Source organism: Pangasianodon hypophthalmus, chromosome 6, assembly GCF_027358585.1.
Source record: "Pangasianodon hypophthalmus isolate fPanHyp1 chromosome 6, fPanHyp1.pri, whole genome shotgun sequence".
NCBI lineage: Eukaryota > Metazoa > Chordata > Actinopteri > Siluriformes > Pangasiidae > Pangasianodon > Pangasianodon hypophthalmus.
This window is the reverse complement of record NC_069715.1, coordinates 30,705,976-30,723,410: the sequence shown is the minus strand read 5'-3', so window position 1 is coordinate 30,723,410 and position 17,435 is coordinate 30,705,976. Positions and strand designations below refer to the sequence as shown.

At 38.5% G+C, this 17,435-nt stretch overlaps 2 protein-coding genes across 3 annotated transcripts; one reads left to right on the top strand and one right to left on the bottom strand.

Moving 5' to 3' along the window:
• The first annotated feature begins 1,607 nt into the window (after positions 1–1,607).
• Positions 1,608–10,112, top strand: cfap161 (cilia and flagella associated protein 161). Of its 2 annotated transcripts, none has more exons than XM_053234658.1 (7): positions 1,608–2,452; positions 5,325–5,414; positions 6,407–6,645; positions 7,461–7,542; positions 7,832–7,990; positions 9,139–9,212; positions 9,365–10,112. In XM_053234658.1, exons 1-7 carry the CDS (start codon positions 2,417–2,419, stop codon positions 9,555–9,557), a joined length of 873 nt encoding a protein of 290 aa, XP_053090633.1. In that variant the 5' UTR covers positions 1,608–2,416; the 3' UTR covers positions 9,558–10,112. The 2 variants fall into 2 exon arrangements, with proteins under 2 accessions (XP_053090633.1, XP_026769945.3); XM_026914144.3 differs by lacking the exon at positions 1,608–2,452 and adding an exon at positions 4,798–5,191.
• A 380-nt stretch (positions 10,113–10,492) lies between these two features.
• On the bottom strand, positions 10,493–17,209 carry si:dkey-88e18.2 (interleukin-12 subunit beta). Its single transcript, XM_053234657.1, has 8 exons — positions 16,885–17,209; positions 15,872–15,953; positions 15,485–15,727; positions 14,542–14,644; positions 14,186–14,352; positions 13,179–13,354; positions 12,184–12,300; positions 10,493–11,249 (listed from the first exon to the last, which is right to left on the bottom strand). The coding sequence occupies exons 2-8, from the start codon at positions 15,951–15,953 to the stop codon at positions 11,166–11,168; spliced, it is 972 nt and encodes a 323-aa protein (XP_053090632.1). The 5' UTR covers positions 16,885–17,209; the 3' UTR covers positions 10,493–11,165.
• Positions 17,210–17,435: the final 226 nt, after the last annotated feature.

The following is a 17,435-nucleotide window of genomic DNA, read 5'->3' as shown; positions in this document are numbered from 1 at the left end:
CACAACAAAAAAATAAATCAGCGTTTAAATGACTGGCATTCTGAAGGACAGGACAGGGTTGGAAACATCTGCAATAATCATGATGTACAATAATAATATTTATTATAGAATTTAAAAAATTGTTTGGGTTTAAATCCGAACACAGATACAGACAGTGTCATTTTATTACACTCTTAATGCGCATGAAAAAAAAGTATATTTTATTAAAGTAAGTTATTTAACTAAATAAAATCATGGGTAACTCTGCCTGGATTTGGTTTATAGTTTGTATTTTTAGATTATAGTTCTTTTATTTTTACCTTTTATTTTTCTTTGTTTTTATTATTTTTATTATTACATGAAGATAACAGACTACTATGCACATGAGAGCAACACAAAGGGCTAAAAGCACGACAGAACATCTTCATCAGTCACTAGTTGTTTTGCAGAAGCTGAAAACTTGCGGAAATTCGTCCACAGGGATTTATAATGGATGTGGTGGATCAATGATTATAACACACACACACACACACACACACACACACAAAGTAACACAGAAGCAGTAATGGGTTGAGATGGCCAGAAGCGAGGTAGAGAAGGGAGGGAAGCAGCAAGAAAGAGAGAGAGAGAGAGAGAGAGTGAGAGTGAATGTCCTCTTTCTGAAGCTGAAGGTTGCAGAGTCCTAGTTCTGTCTCCACCGAGTGATTAATGAGAACTGCTTCATGTGGAACCCTCTGACACTAATGTAGAAATTATCCACCATCAGAGAGAGAGAGAGAGAGAGAGAGAGAGAAAACGGGTGAAAGAGACTGAGAGAGAGACAGACAAAGAGACACAAAGTGTGAGACAGATCGAGAGAGACAGAGAGAGAGAGAGAGAGAGAGAGAAAACAGGTGAAAGAGACTGAGAGAGAGAGAGAGAGAGAGAGAGAGAGAGAGAGAGACCCACAGCACTGACTATGCCGGTATTCACTTTGCCTCAGTGCCAGGATTTTATTGCTAGGTTTTTATTGCTCCAGTCCTGAACTCTGTGTCCCCCGTTCAAACTCAAAGTTCTGACTGCTTGTGAGACATCACCATGTGCTCCTCAGGTCGGCTCCTCCACAGTTTCCACACACTACTCCCACACACTACTCCCACACACTCCTCCCAGTACTGTACATCAGCGCAGCAGAAGCTCTGTGGAGAAGGCGTGTTCGCTAAGGACTGCACCCGGAAGTGGCCCAGATCTGGTGAAGATTTGGTGAGCCACAGGTGGAGTTCTTCATCAAAGCCAAATCACCACACTGAGGATTGTGGTTCTCCTGAGCAGAGCCGGAAATCGCTGGAACAGGTTGCACCTGCCCACAACTGGCCTCGTTATCTACGACACGCTTTTACTCGCTGATACTTTCTGATTCTTCCTCGCCGTCAGATTGATGGCACTGAGATGGTCAGGAAGTCCCCAGCATGCACTGCTGCTTTCACTGAGCTAATCATCAGGAAAACCACGTCACGCCGGAGAAGCCATTGCGGTTCCGCTGCACCTACAGGCAACACCGCTTGGATTTGACGCCTTGGTCCTGCGCTCAGAATTCACTCAAATTCAAATTCACACTGATCCGAACATTAGAGTTAAAAGTGTCACCAGTAAGACAAGCTCCTGTGAGGTGCAAACGCATTCGCTCTGTTATCTGCAGATCATGAGTTCTGATCCTGACGATGCCACAGCTATCGATGGCCACGAGCCAAGAGAACAAACCTGACTGTGCTTCCTGAGTGGGAGGGGCATACTCTCTCTCCCCTGTCAATCACAGCAGTACTACCCAATCACAGGTGTGTGTGAGCTCCTGTATGTGGAAGAAGGCAGATAGCGCGTCCCTCTGAATGTGCTGTGACTCAGCTATTCGAACAAGATGCTTTTTTTCCTTTTTTTGTTTGAGATTGAGATAAACGCTGGATTTAGAAACATTCAGAATCTACTCTTTCAACGACGTCTTGATGATGTAGTAGCTGCAACCTCGTGTTAAACACGCTCATCATTCATACAGTACACCAGGCTTAGGGTTGATCACCTGAAGGTGGCTTAATGGCTTCCTCCTTGTGCAGGACAGATGGACAAAAAGTTTTGGCACCCTCAGCCAGGTCACCTCTTCCTGTCTGTTTGGCGTCTTGGAATAAATCGGCTAATAAGTGGACCGCTCCTGACCACAAGAGCCACTAGTACACGGGTCTCGTATGCTCTCATGCCCCACATTCACAAATCCGAATACAGATACGGATACAGATAGCGTCACTGCCTTACACCTCTACTAAACAGAAGATGGCCGACGGGATGATAGACATCAGTGGCGTGACATTCTACATGGAGTATCTCCTCATCACGGGCGTTATTTAGCACTGCTGCTACCGGAGCGTCATCATACGCGTTCTCCAAGTTAACACTGGCGTTCCCCGTGATGTCATCTCTGATCGCCTTTATATTCAGTCCTAAGGTGAGTCCTGACCCTTGTGATGTTATTCATAAACATTATCACCACCTTTGGAGGTATTTGGGTGTTTATAGAACCACAGTCACATAACTAACTGACTAACTAACTGATTAAATAACTAACATTTTCTTATTTTAGGAGATAAAAGTACAATAATGTGATCCAGTGTACACAGTCACTGAGGCTGCAGTGTCTCTGTTTATTTTTGGATCATTGTGGACACAAGTATAATATTGTGTCGTTAATTGAACATGGAATCATGGTTCATTCGATTTTATTGACCAATACATAACAGTACTGTATAAAATAAAAACGAACTCTGCTAACAAAGCGTCCCTCTGACTGGCACGTGGTTTATGATGCAGCAAAATGGAAAAAAATAAATAAAAAACTGAAAAGGCAAGGACTGAAAAATATAAAAACTAATTTAGACAGTGTGTTCTCAAATGTTAAAAAAAAAAACAAATTGCAATTTTAATAGAATTATTGTGTACAAGGCATTCATGGCCAAATATCAGCTTTTAATTAGAGTACTGTTATTGTGTTATTGCTGTAGGTTTACCACAAACACTAATCAGTTCTATTTTTTAATTAGTTCACTGCAGCAAAACAAATTATATCAGTATAAAGAATATGGCTGTGGTTAGTGGTGTGTGTGTGTGTGTGTGTGTGTGTGTGTGTGTGTGTGTGTGTGTGCAGCTTTTCACTTCCTGTCAGTTTTAATATTTCAGAACTTTGCTTTCATAAACATCTCCTACCTACTTATGATGTGTAGTTCCGTTATTGACAATGAGGCACTTAACATCACTTATCACGCACACACACACACACGCACGCACACACACACACGCACACACACACACGCACACACACACACACACGCACACACACACACGCACACAGGCACTTTAGGTCTGCGTAAGTATCTGGGAATCTTTCCATCTCTGCAACTGATCTCTAAAGCATTTTAAGCTACATAATAATAATAATAATAATAATAATAATAATAATTCACAAAAAAAAATTCATTGATTAAATTAGAAACTTTTCAGTCAACATATATCAATTAAATGTTTAAAAGTATTTGACTACTTTTTAAAAATAATTATTCATGATGAAATAGAACTAGTTTTTACACGAGATTTACAAGAGACTTTTTTTTAGTTTATTTTAAATTAATTTAGTTATGTATTCTATAATAAAATACTGACATCACTAGCTACACTTATTCATTGCTCAAATATGAATATTTAATTCATATTTATTTATTTATTATTTATATTTATAACTCTTCAGCTTATCCTTTAAAAATGCAAAAAAAAATTCTCATGTAACTGAAAAAAAGAAAATGTGAAACAACTTAAAAATATAAAATCTCTGAAGGATTTTAAGATTGAGAGAATAATCCTGCACAGCAAAATGCCTGTATATTAGATAAACTATAAAATGTATTTATGCCTGTTTTAAGGATGATTATACTCTGATATATATCTCTCTCACTAGTCACCAAGTCATGAGCCCAAAATTAGTGATAAGCTAACTTTAAAAAACAAAAATCTGAGCAACAGCTTATTTTTCCTCACTTATTAATCAAACTTCTTGCAGACAAGATTTAAACATTATTAAATGTTTCAGACTGTTATATTAATCAGAACTTAATAACTTTTCCACCACACTGCTGCTGAGTTCTGGACTGCGATTGGTCAGAAGATGTCAGTTTTCTGACGTCTCCAGGACAGAGGAGTTTACGCTTCTTTGCGGTTTCTCACTAACATGCGGAACGAGCTGCATTTATTTTTGTCTTATTAACTTGAAGAGAGAGAATAAAGAGAGGCTGGTGAGGGAACGAGTGTAAGCGACAACAGGAACTAACTCATTTCTTGAAAGATTAAATGTAACTATAAATGGATAAAACATATGATGTGTCATTCTTTAAGATATAAATTGTAATTGTTGGTAAACTGCTGTGGTGTAAGAGGAATAAAACAAGGGGGGGGGGGGTGTCAGTCCGTATCACACCATCATGTCATGTTTTATCTCTAAGAAAGAAAATGATGTTTGTTTACGTTTGTTTACGTTTGTTTACGTTTGTTTATGTTTGTTTACGTTTGTTTATGTTTGTTTACGTTTGTTTACGTTTGTTTATGTTTGTTTACGTTTGTTTATTTGTTATTTAGGTAACAGATGCACAAACGCGTCTCAGAAACCTGGAGCTTTAGAATATTTTGCAAAAAATTTTTCTTTTTAGGTTGGAAATGTTACAACCGACCCCAGTCTCCCTGCTCCATGCTCCATCTACCGGATGTGTTCTTTCTTTTTTCTTTCTTTGAGGCTTGTTACCATGGAGACGCGTAAACACACTCCTCCGCTGCGTTGGTTAGAGCAGGTCACAGAGCTCACACCTGGAGTTACTGCGAGCTTTATATCTCCATAATACACAGCTCTTACTGGGTTTTTTTGCTGTATATGAGTGGAGTGTGAGTGGAGTGTGAGTGTGAGTTGAGTGTGAGTTCGGTGTGAGTGGAGTGTGAGTTGAGTGTGAGTTGAGTGTGAGTTAAGTGTGAGTGTGAGTTGAGTGTGAGTTAAGTGTGAGTTAAGTGTGAGTGCAGTGTGAGTGGAGTGTGAGTTAAGTGTGAGTGGAGTGTGAGTGTGGAGTGTGTCAGCGCTGAGATGTCGCATGTGCGGGTTTACAGGCCGGGGGTCCGGATGGGGAACTGGAGAGAGGACGAGGCTCTGGAGGAGGTTCAGCAAAGTTCTCCACATCAGCTGTAATGAAGAGCTGCTTTAACTGGAGAGGAGTGTTGAGTTTAACTCTCTCTCTCTCTCTCTCTCTCTCTCTCTCTCTCTGTGTGTGTGTGTGTGTGTGTGTGTGCAGGAGGCTCTGAGAGACTTCCTGCAGCGGAAGGACAGAGGAGAGCTCACTGTCCAAAAAACCGGCGTCCTGAGACAAACCCTCCTCCACCCTGTAAGCAGCTCAGTTCATATCTCTGATAATGACTCATTAGAGAATAACTCATACAGTCTACAGAAAAGAAGAAGTGTGCAAAAGAAGATAAAAGTTAGGAATGTAATATCAGCAATATACCGAAAATACACCGCGTGCGTATAAAGAAAGGAATCAGTGTGTTAATGTGGTGTAGAGACCATGACTTTAAACTTACAGTGACACAAATAAAGAATAAAACACTTTCATACACACTTACAGGATAATTTACTATATGTCACTGACTCACTCTGCAAGTGCACTGACATCATGATGATGAAGTAAACTACTATTTCTAGCTGTTCTAACATAAGTGAGATCAGGAACTAACTTACTTCACCCACATTCCACAGCATTGCGTGTGTGAAGAGTGTGATGAGCTGTTTTTTAAAAAATGGAAATTGTAATTGTTGGTAAATCGCTGTTAGGGGAAAATAATCAGCGTCATTAACTCCTCTTCATCACTCACTGTAGCAGCACGACGATGAAAGCACGACAGTGCTCGCGGTCACACACTTCTCCGGGATGTTTAATGCAGGAATTTTGTCGTTCCTGTCTGTGTTTTTACTGTGCAGTTGAGGGCAAATTCTGCACCCCGTGGTATCTGGGCGATAAAAGAAAACCATTAAAAGGAAAAATAAAAAGAGGGATATGTGCATGAATCATTCAACAGAGAGGATGTGAAAAAGGAGAAGGCAGTTATAACAGTAACACACAGACATACAGTGATTAGAGATGATTTATATCACACTCATGCAGTTATTTTATTATTATTTTTGAATCATTATTACTATTACATATCGTAATACATTTCGTTACATGAAGGAACATCTGTGACATAAATAACTGAACACTTTAAATGTATTGTTGGTATTATTTTATCTACAGTTTATTTCAAAACCTAATTTTGCCACACTTGAATAGAAATATTTTAATTTAAGCTTCATATAAATATGAAAAAGCATGTTTTTCAGGTGAATCTCTCCGTGTCCCCGGATGGACTGTTGCGTTTCGGAGACACGGTCATGCTGTTAAACACTAGAGGGAAGACGCACGACCCGTGTGACCCCTGCGCCCTCAGCATCATCGCCGACCTCCGCAACATCACATCACGTCCAGAAACAAACTCCAAGCCGCATCTACAGGGTCCCTGTCAGGTGGGCGGAGCCAGCAGCATCCAGCCGTGTGTGATGAACGCCTTCATAATCACCAGGTAAAGATTTTCACTCACCTATGAACACCAGGCCACGTTTATCAAACTGCATATGAAAGGAATTCATTCGTGAATCGTTCTCAGGAGCGTTTATTCAGGAAATGTGGTCTTCATGAACATCCAGTTATTTGCGTAATCTTTGTATCCTACATTTCACTCCTGAGTTTGTGTAAATTTCTGTAGAGTCACTAATGTGAACCTCGACTGACCTTCTTCAAATCATATAATCACCGATGAGTTTCTGTGATTTTATAAACGGATTACGCCGTCATGTTTACATCACCTATTTATTTCAATTACACACCAAGGAAGTCCATAAATTAAGACAAATAAAACCAGCTGTTTAATCAGGACAAAAGTAATGGCGCCTTATAAAATGAGGAAGAGTTAGTGTGTGTCTATGGTAGCTGACACGCTGCAGTGGCTGAGCTGCGTTAGTGGAAGATTTAACACACTCCGGCTTAGGAGGCGCTCTTTCACTGTTTAGTTGCAATTTTATTTTATTTTCAGCTCTCTTTGCCTTTAATGGCTTTAACAGAGTGTTGTGGGTGTGGCTAAACGTAAATCAGCTGTGCTATTGGTAATTTACAGCTGATTGGCTTTTATCAACATACACACGTGAGTATTAAGTAAACTTTTGTAAATCTGGTGGAATTTTTTTCTTTTGGTTCGGTTTGGTCTACAAAAACATTTACACACATTAAAAGATTTATAAATGAGGCCCATTGTGTGCTACTGTTTATGCCCACACACACACACGCACACACACACACACACACAGACACACTTCCTCTTTTCTGTGGTTTGTGGTTTAGTGTGGACGAGACTGCAGATGGAGAGATACTCAGATACGAGCAAAACTTCGCCCTCAGGACGACTGCAGGCTTCGGTGGAGAGGTAACCTAGCAGCGATGAGCTCATCAGTGTGCCATTTAAAGTCGATTTTTCCGCAGTAATGTAACCAGGAAAAAGGGAATTCTGTCATTTCAAATTCTGCTCCATTTTCCTGATGATTCATAAAATTCATAAAAGGCCCGATGGTGACACACGATCAGCAGAAAATGCTTACTTTTATTTTTTACGTTTTAAAATATCTAAAGCAATTTTTCATTGTTGACTAAATGTGAGGCTGTGACTCGCCTCCTCCTGAAGGATATAATATGAAAGCCACATGTATTCTGTGTAGCTTTACCTGGCCAGTGACCACAGAACCTTCCAGAAGTGTGCTAAGAAATCCCGGCTACAGGAAGTGAGCTTAGTGGAGCAGCTGGACTTCCTGTGTTGGTGGAGGCTTGTTTATTTTGATCCACAGGACCGACTCGAACATGAAGGCTTCCCCGTGCGGGTAAACACACCTCCACACCTGTAAAACACAACAAAACAGCTGTTAAACACATCTGCACACCTGTAAACACACCTGCACACCTGTAAACACACCTGCACACCTGTATAACACAACAAAACACCTGTAAACACACCTGCACACCTGTAAAACACAGCAAAACAGCTGTAAACACACCTGCACACCTGTAAACACACCTCCACACCTGTAAAACACAACAAAACAGCTGTATAACACAACAAAACACCTGTAAACACACCTGCACACCTGTATAACACAACAAAACACCTGTAAACACACCTGCACACCTGTAAACACACCTCCACACCTGTAAAACACAACAAAACAGCTGTTAAACACAACAAAACACCTGTAAACACATCTGCACACCTGTAAACACACCTCCACACCTGTAAAACACAACAAAACAGCTGTTAAACACAACAAAACACCTGTAAACACATCTGCACACCTGTAAACACACCTCCACACCTGTAAAACACAACAAAACAGCTGTTAAACACACCTGCACACCTGTAAACACACCTCCACACTTGTAAAACACAACAAAACAGCTGTTAAACACAACAAAACACCTGTAAACACACCTGCACACCTGTATAACACAACAAAACACCTGTAAACACATCTGCACACCTGTAAATGCCTGTAAACATTTATGAACACCTGTAAAGCACATGTAAACATCTTTAAACACCTGTAATACCCCAGCATACCTATAAACACACCTGAGAAGAGTCTGTACTGTAGCTAGCATTTCCACATGTCTTTCTTTCTTTCTTTCTTTCTCTTTCTTTCTTTCTAGCTGTTTTCCTTGTCTCATCTTTGTGTTTTCTTTCATCTCTTTTCAAACATATTTTTGTTCCTTTTTGTTTTTTGTATTTCTTTCTCCCTCCATCTTTCCTCCTTCCTTCATTCCTTTTTTTTTCTTTTTATTTATTTTTTTACTGTGCCATCTTTGTTTATTGCTTTCTTTATTTTTTCCTTCATCATTTTTTTTCGGTCATTCTCAGGTTTGCTTTCAGTGACTGGTTCTTATGAATGGCAGTTTGATGGTCAGGCTGTAACATGACACTGTGTGTGTGTGTGTGTGTGTGTGTGTGTGTGTGTGTGTGTGTGTGTGTGTGCAGGTGAACTCTAAGCTGCTGCTGTCTCACTGTAAAACTAACCAGTGTCTCGCTGCTCTGCCTGATCACACACTCCGGTAAAGACATGAACCCTGTTTTACACTCTTTCATTAAACTCCTGATTACAAACAATTAAAAAAAAAAATTCTGGATTTTGTCAAAATGATGAGATTGATTCAGAGTCAGATCTACTCTGCACGTGTGACTCATTTGGATCGATGTCGTGTAGGACTACGTTTGGGAAAATGTCCGAGATCACGGCTCACACGTTCCTGGATTCCCATAAGGCCGAGCAGGAACGTAATCACTGGATGTTCGTGACGGCTGATCCGGGAGAACAGGAACCGAGCGCACTGCGACGTCACCTCGAGTCCAGCATCACCGACCACAACCAGTCAGAAACACACACACACACAGGCTGAAAACTGAAAACACTCACAGACGAGTGTAACAGCTGCTGCTGCTTCTGCTGCGTCCTGAAATTAAATAATGATTATACTCCAGATATTTCTCAGTGTTTTAACTAAAAGACCTCGTAGTGTATTAAAGTGTCATCACTGCAGATAACGACATCTTAGCCAGTGACAATATCTTGAATATGGGCAAATTTATCTTATATTTCTGATTATGAGATGATTATAAATCAAATGTAAGCTTAATCAGCTTGTTTGTAGATGCTTTTACTCATTTCAAGCTTTAAATGTTCTTATTCTATAGACAGATCATTTTGCTTCTTTGCAGAAATAAATGTTTAAAATTAACAAAATTATCTGCCAATAAAACAAGACTACTTCAAGCTTGAAATTAGTAAAAAAAATGTCTAGGAATAGGTTTAATAATCTTATATTTGATTCATTTTAATCTTGTAACAGGAAGCCCGGACTGCTCCTGATGTTTTTTTCAGGATTTGTGCTCGAACTTTAATCAGACGTTTCAGCTTAATGTGATTGATTTAATGAAATAAAAGCAGCCATTTTGATTCAGTTACCTGCACAGACATAAAGTTTCACAGTGTCTCTTTTACATTTATAATTGTGCATTTAGAGCATTTAGCAGAATATTATCCGACTTTTAAATAAGTAAGAAATTGTGTGTGTGTGTGTGTGTGTGTGTGTGTTATAGTAAAACACTGAGTGACAGGGTGGTGTGATGAAGTTTCTGTTATCATCCTGAAGTTGATTATTTTCCTATAACAGCAGTGTTTTATTTCTCTTACACCACAGCAATTTACCAACAATTACAATTGTTTAGTTATTAAAGAACGACACATCATACTTTTTATCCATTTATAGTTACATTTGATGCAAGTTAGTTCCTGTTCTCGCTTATGTTACAGCAGCTATTAACACTCGTTCCCTCACCAGTGTCTCTTTATTCTCTCTCTTTTGAAGTTAATAAGACAAATTAAAAATGCAGCTTATTGCGCATGTTACTGAGAAACTGCAAAGAAGCGTAAACTCCTCTGTCCTGAAGATGTCGGAAAACTTAAAGTTACAGCTTTACCTCTGACTGTTACAAAGCGCTGACACTGGAGACTCCTTCCATACACGTTACATAAACACATTTCTCCTTACAGAAAACTTCACCACATCAATGATTATTTTAATCTGTTTATTATCAGTGGAGCGTACGCTGTACACGTCTCTGTGAATGAGCTGTTGCTATAGAAACCATAACGTATTAATATAAAGCTGCGCTACTGTCAGAGCTGCTGTTATGTTATAAATGTGCTGCTTTTTGTGTTTGCATGGAAGGAAATTTAAAATAGACGGTCTGGTTTAATGATCACTGCTAATCTAATACAAATTAGTGGTAAAGATCACACAAGTTGTGAAATGTGTGTAACATCATAAAGATTTGTTCTTAAAAAAAACTGTAGAAAGGTAAAAGGTGCAGTGCCTCCTGATGGTCGATGTGAGTAAATGCAAAGGTTTTATTTAAACACACACACACTAAATCTATTAGCTACATGAAGAAAAAAGAACGGAGGAGATGAAAGTGTAGAACTTCATACTACAGTAAGTTAGATTTTATCTGCTCTTGTGGCGAATGCCTTTTTTCTTCTTGTCCTTTTTCTTTTGTTTCTTGCCTTTTTTGGGTCTTCTCTTACCCACCTGAGAACACAAAGAGACATCATGTGCATTTCTGTGCAGCTGCACATGTAATAGTTTCACTCTTTTTATTTTGCAATGGGATTTTTTAAACAATATATTTAATCAGGTTCTGTAAATTCCAAATAAATTTGTTTAGTGACTCTGAATCACATCACAGGTAAGGAATAACCCGCTCCAGTTAGGAAATCACCAAACCTTAGAAATATTTCTGATATATGAACCTGTAAAACACCACCGTTCTCCCAGAGCATGTTATAAAACGTTCAAATTAAATAGTTCAAATGTCCAATAATCAAGGAATTTCCAACACAGCTGTTTAATAAACATATTCCTAAAGTTAGGACTGTTTGGAATGTAAATCATATCGTCCATCTTTCAGACTTTATTTAAATGAAAACTCTTTTGGTGGTAAATCTGCGGTCATAACGGCTGTGTGTCTATAAGTAATTTCACACTTATAGGAAATGCAGAATCACAGAAATATGGAACAACAAAAGACAGGATGAAGCAAAGAAGAGAAGCTTTTTAATCAGATAGAAACAGAATAAAGGAATAAATAATTAAATAATTAAATAAATAAATAAATAAATACGATGCTCCGAATGAACCCAAAGAAAGAACAGGAACATGAATAATTAAATTTGTGTGTGTTTTTATATCTTTATGCCTGTGTGTGTGTGTGTGTGTGTGTGTGTGTGTAGGGGTGGGATGTTTTTATATCTTGGTGGGGACCAAATGTCCCACAAGGATAGGACCTTGTGGGGACTTTTGTCTGGTCTTTAAAAAAATCTGCAACTTTTATTGAAAATAAAATATTGTTTCCGAATTGTTTCCTTTTGGTTACTGAGGTTAAGGTTAGAGTCAGATTTAGGTGTAGCTGCATTAATAATTGTGTGTGTGTGTGTGTGTGTGTGTGTGTGTTTCAGTGAGATACATTTTGCCACGCAGTCCATTCACTCCACTGTGAGAGCAGGAGAGAGTCTCTGCAGCGAGCCCGCAGTTTACTGGTTCCGGTCGGGATGGCGACGCTTCCTCCTGACGAGTCCGTGTTCTGATGAAAGATGAGAAAAGCGTTCGTTTACGCTCACACTGACGTTTATCAGTCAACTGTAAAGACCCTGAAAATTTCCAGAATTCACAAATTCTTTCCTCTGTATAAAAGTGTGATGAAGCAGAGTTACTGTTATCACACTGAAACTGATTATTTTCCTCTAACCGCAAGCCCCCAAGTGTTTCATTCCTCTTACACCACAGCAACTTACCGACAATTACAAGTGTTTTATTTATTTAAAGTACGACACGTCATACTTTTTATCTGTTTATAGTTACATTTAATGTCCAGGAAACGAGTTAGTTCCTGTTGTCACTTACGTTATAGCAGCTATAAACAGTCGTTCCCTCACCAGCCTCTCTTTATTCTCTCTCTTCAAGTTAATAATATGAAAAAAAATATAATCGCAGCTTGTTCCGCATGTTACTGAGAAACCGCAAAGAAGCGTAAACTCCTCTGTCCTGAAGATGTCGGAAAACTTAAAGTTACAGCTTTACCTCTGACTGTTACAAAGCGCTGACACTGGAGACTCCTTCCATACATGTTACATAAACTTTAAGAACACTTCACCATATCAAGTCTCTGTGAATGAGCTGTTACTATAGAAACGATAACGTATTACAACGAGAGCATTAATATAAACCTGCAATACTGACAGAGCTGCTGTTCTGGAAAACTAATCAACACCTTCTGACCAATCAGAATGCAGAATCCAGCATTAACGGTGTAATCCTGTTCTTTTCTTTACTTCATGTGTTATTGTGTATAAAGTTACAGCCTTGGAGTTTTTCACATTATCTAGTGTTTTGTTACTTAAAGCTCTCTGATTATTTCGTTTTAAATCCTTAGAAATAACGTATGCTGAATAAGGTACTCACGTTGGGTTGAGTGTAAAAGAGTGATGATATCTCTCCGTTAGTTCTCTTCTGAAACTCAATTTCATGTTCTAGAGGGTAGTAGCTCAGGGGCAGAGTCCAGGTGACAGGAGGATTCACAGCCAACATGCTCCCGTTGTCTGTCTTCAACACGGAGACACGAGGACATCCAGGTCTTACTACAGAGAGAGAACACACACAGGACACGTTTAACACGTTTAACACTTACGTTCTGTTCATTTTAATATTTAAAGAGTGAAAGAATGAATACTGGTTTGTGATTGGTCAGAAGATGTTGATTAATTCTCTATAACAGCAGCTCTGACAGTAGCGCAGGTTTATATTAATGCACTCGTTCTGATACGTTATTGTTTCTATAGTAACAGCTCATTCACAGGGACGTGTACAGCAGACGCTCTACTGATAATAAACAGAATAACAGCGTGTGTAATTGTTGCTATGGTGAAGTTTTCTGTAAGGAGAAATGTGTTTATGTAACATTTATGGAAGGAGTCTCCAGTGTCAGCGCTTTGTAACAGTCAGAGGTAAAGCTGGAACTTCAGGACAGAGGAGTTTACGCTTTTTTGCATTTTTTTGGTAAAATGTGTAACAAGCTGCGTTTTTTTTTTTTTTGTCTTATTAACTTGAAGAGAGAGTAAAGAGAAGCTGGTGAGGGAACGACTGTTTATAGCTGCTATAATGTAAGTGACAACAGGAACTAACACGTTTCACAACATTAAATGTATCTATAAAAAGATAAAAAGTACGATGTGTCGTTATTTAATAAATGAAAAATTGTAGTTGTTGGTAAATTGCTGTGGTGTAAGAGGAGTGAAACACTTGGGGACGAGCCGTTAGAGGAAAATAATCAACTTTGAAGTGGTAACAGTAACTCGGCTTCATCACATCACACCAGTGTGGATTAGTTTTACACACACACACACACACACACACACACACACACACAAACACACTGTACACACACACACAAACACACTGTACACACTTACTGATATCTCGGACATAGAAGCTGTGGCGGGTTTCAAAGTAATACTGTAGAGTAGACACGGCTTCTCCTATCACCACTATGGGCTTGGCTTCCTCCGCAAACGGGTTGGTGGCGTGTGTCAGGTAGAACCTGCCCTCTGCGGACGGACTCAGCCAGCAGCAGTCACTCCTACACACACACACACACACACACACACACATACACACACACACGCACACACACATACACGGTAGAAGATTATTGTAGTTTATTGTACTATGAATACAAGTGTGTGTAGTTTAGTGTACTATGAATACAAGGATACACGTGTGTGTGTGTGTGTGTGTGTGTGTGTGTGTGTGTGTGTGTGTCTGATACCTTTCATCTCGAAGCCTGAAATATTGGAAGCCCTTCTCACTCATTGTGCAGGAAATTGTGGAGGTGCAGTTAAAGGTTTCAGCCGTGCAGGACACAGGGGACCCTAGTCAGAGAGACAGAGTTTATTATTCCTCAGTTATTATTAAAATAATAATAATAATAATAATAATAATAATAATAATAATAATACAGGTGATATATGATAAATAAAACCTTATTAGAAAAAGTAATTATTTTTAAATTATTAATGTTATTGTTATTAGTATTACTACTGCTATTACTACTACTAATAATAATGTTTAATAGTGACATTTATTATTATTGTTGTCACTACTGTCATTGTAATTAAAAATCATTTTGTTTTTAGAATTAAGTTTTATTTCTGTAGCAACCAAATAAGGTCGAAAAAACTTAGCGCACATGAATAAGAGATAAAAGCATATATGGGTCGTGTTAATGCATTGAGTTGCATAAAAATTTAAAAAAAGTAATCTGAATTTAAACGTGATTATTTGTCATTTGACATCTCAAATAGTTTCACGCTGATGCTTATAAAGAGATTGTTATTGGATTATATATATGTATATAAAATTAATTCTTGAATGCGAAGCTTCATGTCTAGTAAAACGCACTCAGTACATTGTTTTATAACAATAGCAAACTCTGGAAGTAGACTGTACAATTTTGACAGATTTTAAACTATTTTAGTTTATTGATTCTCAATTTTTTTGTAGACATGATATAAAAATAAAAGTGTCATTTAATTAGTTTTTAAAGGTTTAATTTAAACGCAACGCTACTATGCTGTGGTGGTAGTTTGTTAATAAACCTATATATCGTGATGCGGATCATGTTGAAATATCGTGATATGATATTTTTGTTTTATCAACCAGCCTTTAGTTTGCATTGAACCTTCAGAAAGGAGGAATTCTCTCCCTCTCACCGGTTATGGTGTCAGACATGTCCAGCAGGACGTAGGTGTAGTCCACTTCCTGTCCCTCGCTCCAGCAGGTGTAATTCCCAGTCAGATCTACGTCAAGTTGATGAAGCCTCACCGTGTTGCCCTCGATCTCAATTATACCTTCCATGGGGTCGAGGTCTTCATCTCCAAGCTTCCATGTCACGGGTTTTTTTGTGGGTTTGTCACAGCTTAGTGAAACGTTGCCGCCTTTCCGACCTGCCACAACTTCACACACACACACACACACACACACACACACACACACGCACACACTTAATACTAAAGATAGTATTAAAATCCAACAGACAGGAGGGATCTACAGTTAATGTGTGTGTGTGTGTGTGTGTGTGTGTGTGTGTGTGTTCTTACATTTTTCCGGGAACATGTCCAAAGCTGACATGCTCATACTGCACAGGCAGAGAATAGTGATGATACTCAGTGAAGCTCTCATCTAAAAAAGGGGGATAAAAAGGTTATACTGTAAAAGGTCACAGTTAGGGGCGGGGTTAGGGGCGGAGCTGTGGGTGGAGGTAGAGTTGGGGTTTAAACCTTTTCTTGGGATTCAATTTGTATGAAATTAAACATATTAAATCGCACTTCCTCTCATTTGCTCCTTTGTGAGGTCAGTGTGGTCAGTGTAGTTTTTTTTTTGTGTTTTTTTGAAAGTCCAACGAGGCTTAGGGTTTTTTTTTTTTTTATAAATCACTGACCCTAAAAATATATGCATAAACATTATATAGACATAGAGTGCATTTATTTTCATAATACTGCCAAAGTTTATCTATTATTATTATTATTATTATTATTATTATTATTATGTATTTTACTTTTTTCCTTCTATGTCTGTCATATTTTCAATCAAAGTATTAAAACAAATAAATAAACAAATAATAAATACGTAAATAAATAAATATAAACAAGCATTTCAGTACCATATCTTCAGCACAAGCTTCCAAAATCATAACAATTACCCAGAACAACTCGTATTCATTAATTAATTGATTAATTAACTCTTGATTCAATTATATTTTTCAATTATTACAGATTAATATTGCTGTAAACGCTTTTTAAAGGTTTTATGATTTAAACTCTGATATTTTTGCCTCAGCATGTGAAATGTCTGGAAATATTAGAGAACTAAAACTGAAAAGCATTTCTGATCAAGGATAACTCTGGATAATAAAATAGTTCATTTATTAAATAAATAAATAAATAAACAAACAAACAAACAAACAAATAAATAAATAACAACTGTCCATAAATAAATGAATAAATAAATACATCATATCTATACAGTAACAGGTGTCTATAATAAAATAAAGACTGTACTGCCTATAAATTAAGAAATGTCTGTAATAAACACCATGGCGTGCTTTACTTACTTTGGGAGCGCGCGCGTCTCGGTGATGCTCGCTGGTTGGTCCGGTGGCGATGCGCTCGAGCTCTTTTATCCCCCTTTACACCCCCGCGCTGGGGTGTGTGTGAGTATGTGTGAGTGTGTGTGCGTGAGTGTGTGTGTGGGGGGAGGTTGTAGTTTTTTCCCCTGCTGCTAACTCAAGTGCGTGACCTAAGTGCAAATACGCAGTAATCTGTCCACTCTTTCTTAGCAGAATTATTAATAACCGCTGTTCTGTCTTGAGTTGGGAAACTGCTTCAGGTGGCGGTTTCACTCGCGCCATCAGAGCAGCACATACAGTCACCACCGTGCAGAACAGACCGGACAGAGCCTACCGGAAGTTCCAGACTTTACAGTAATGTGGCAAATGCTTCTAGTACCGCACACTTACCAGGTAATACACACATTCTTATAAACAAAGGGTTCTTTACAGGTTCACTGGATAAGTAAGGGTTAATAATTAAAAAAAGGTTCTACCTGGAACCCTCTGTGATAGGAAAACAAGAAGAAGAAGAAGAAGAGAATATAGACATAGGA

Bases quoted from the DNA above. Each gene is read 5' to 3' on its own strand.
- cfap161 (XM_026914144.3), top strand. From the start codon at position 5,120: ATGTCGCATGTGCGGGTTTACAGGCCGGGGGTCCGGATGGGGAACTGG. The intron at 5,192-5,324 runs GTTCAGCAAAGT...GTGTGTGTGCAG, and splicing joins AGGACGAGGCTCTGGAGGAG to GAGGCTCTGAGAGACTTCCT. The intron at 9,213-9,364 runs GTAAAGACATGA...GATGTCGTGTAG, and splicing joins CTGCCTGATCACACACTCCG to GACTACGTTTGGGAAAATGT.
- si:dkey-88e18.2 (XM_053234657.1), bottom strand. From the start codon at position 15,953: ATGAGAGCTTCACTGAGTATCATCACTATTCTCTGCCTGTGCAGTATG. The intron at 15,728-15,871 runs GTAAGAACACAC...GTGTGTGTGAAG, and splicing joins GGACATGTTCCCGGAAAAAT to TTGTGGCAGGTCGGAAAGGC. The intron at 14,353-14,541 runs GTATCAGACACA...GTGTGTGTGTAG, and splicing joins TTCAGGCTTCGAGATGAAAG to GAGTGACTGCTGCTGGCTGA.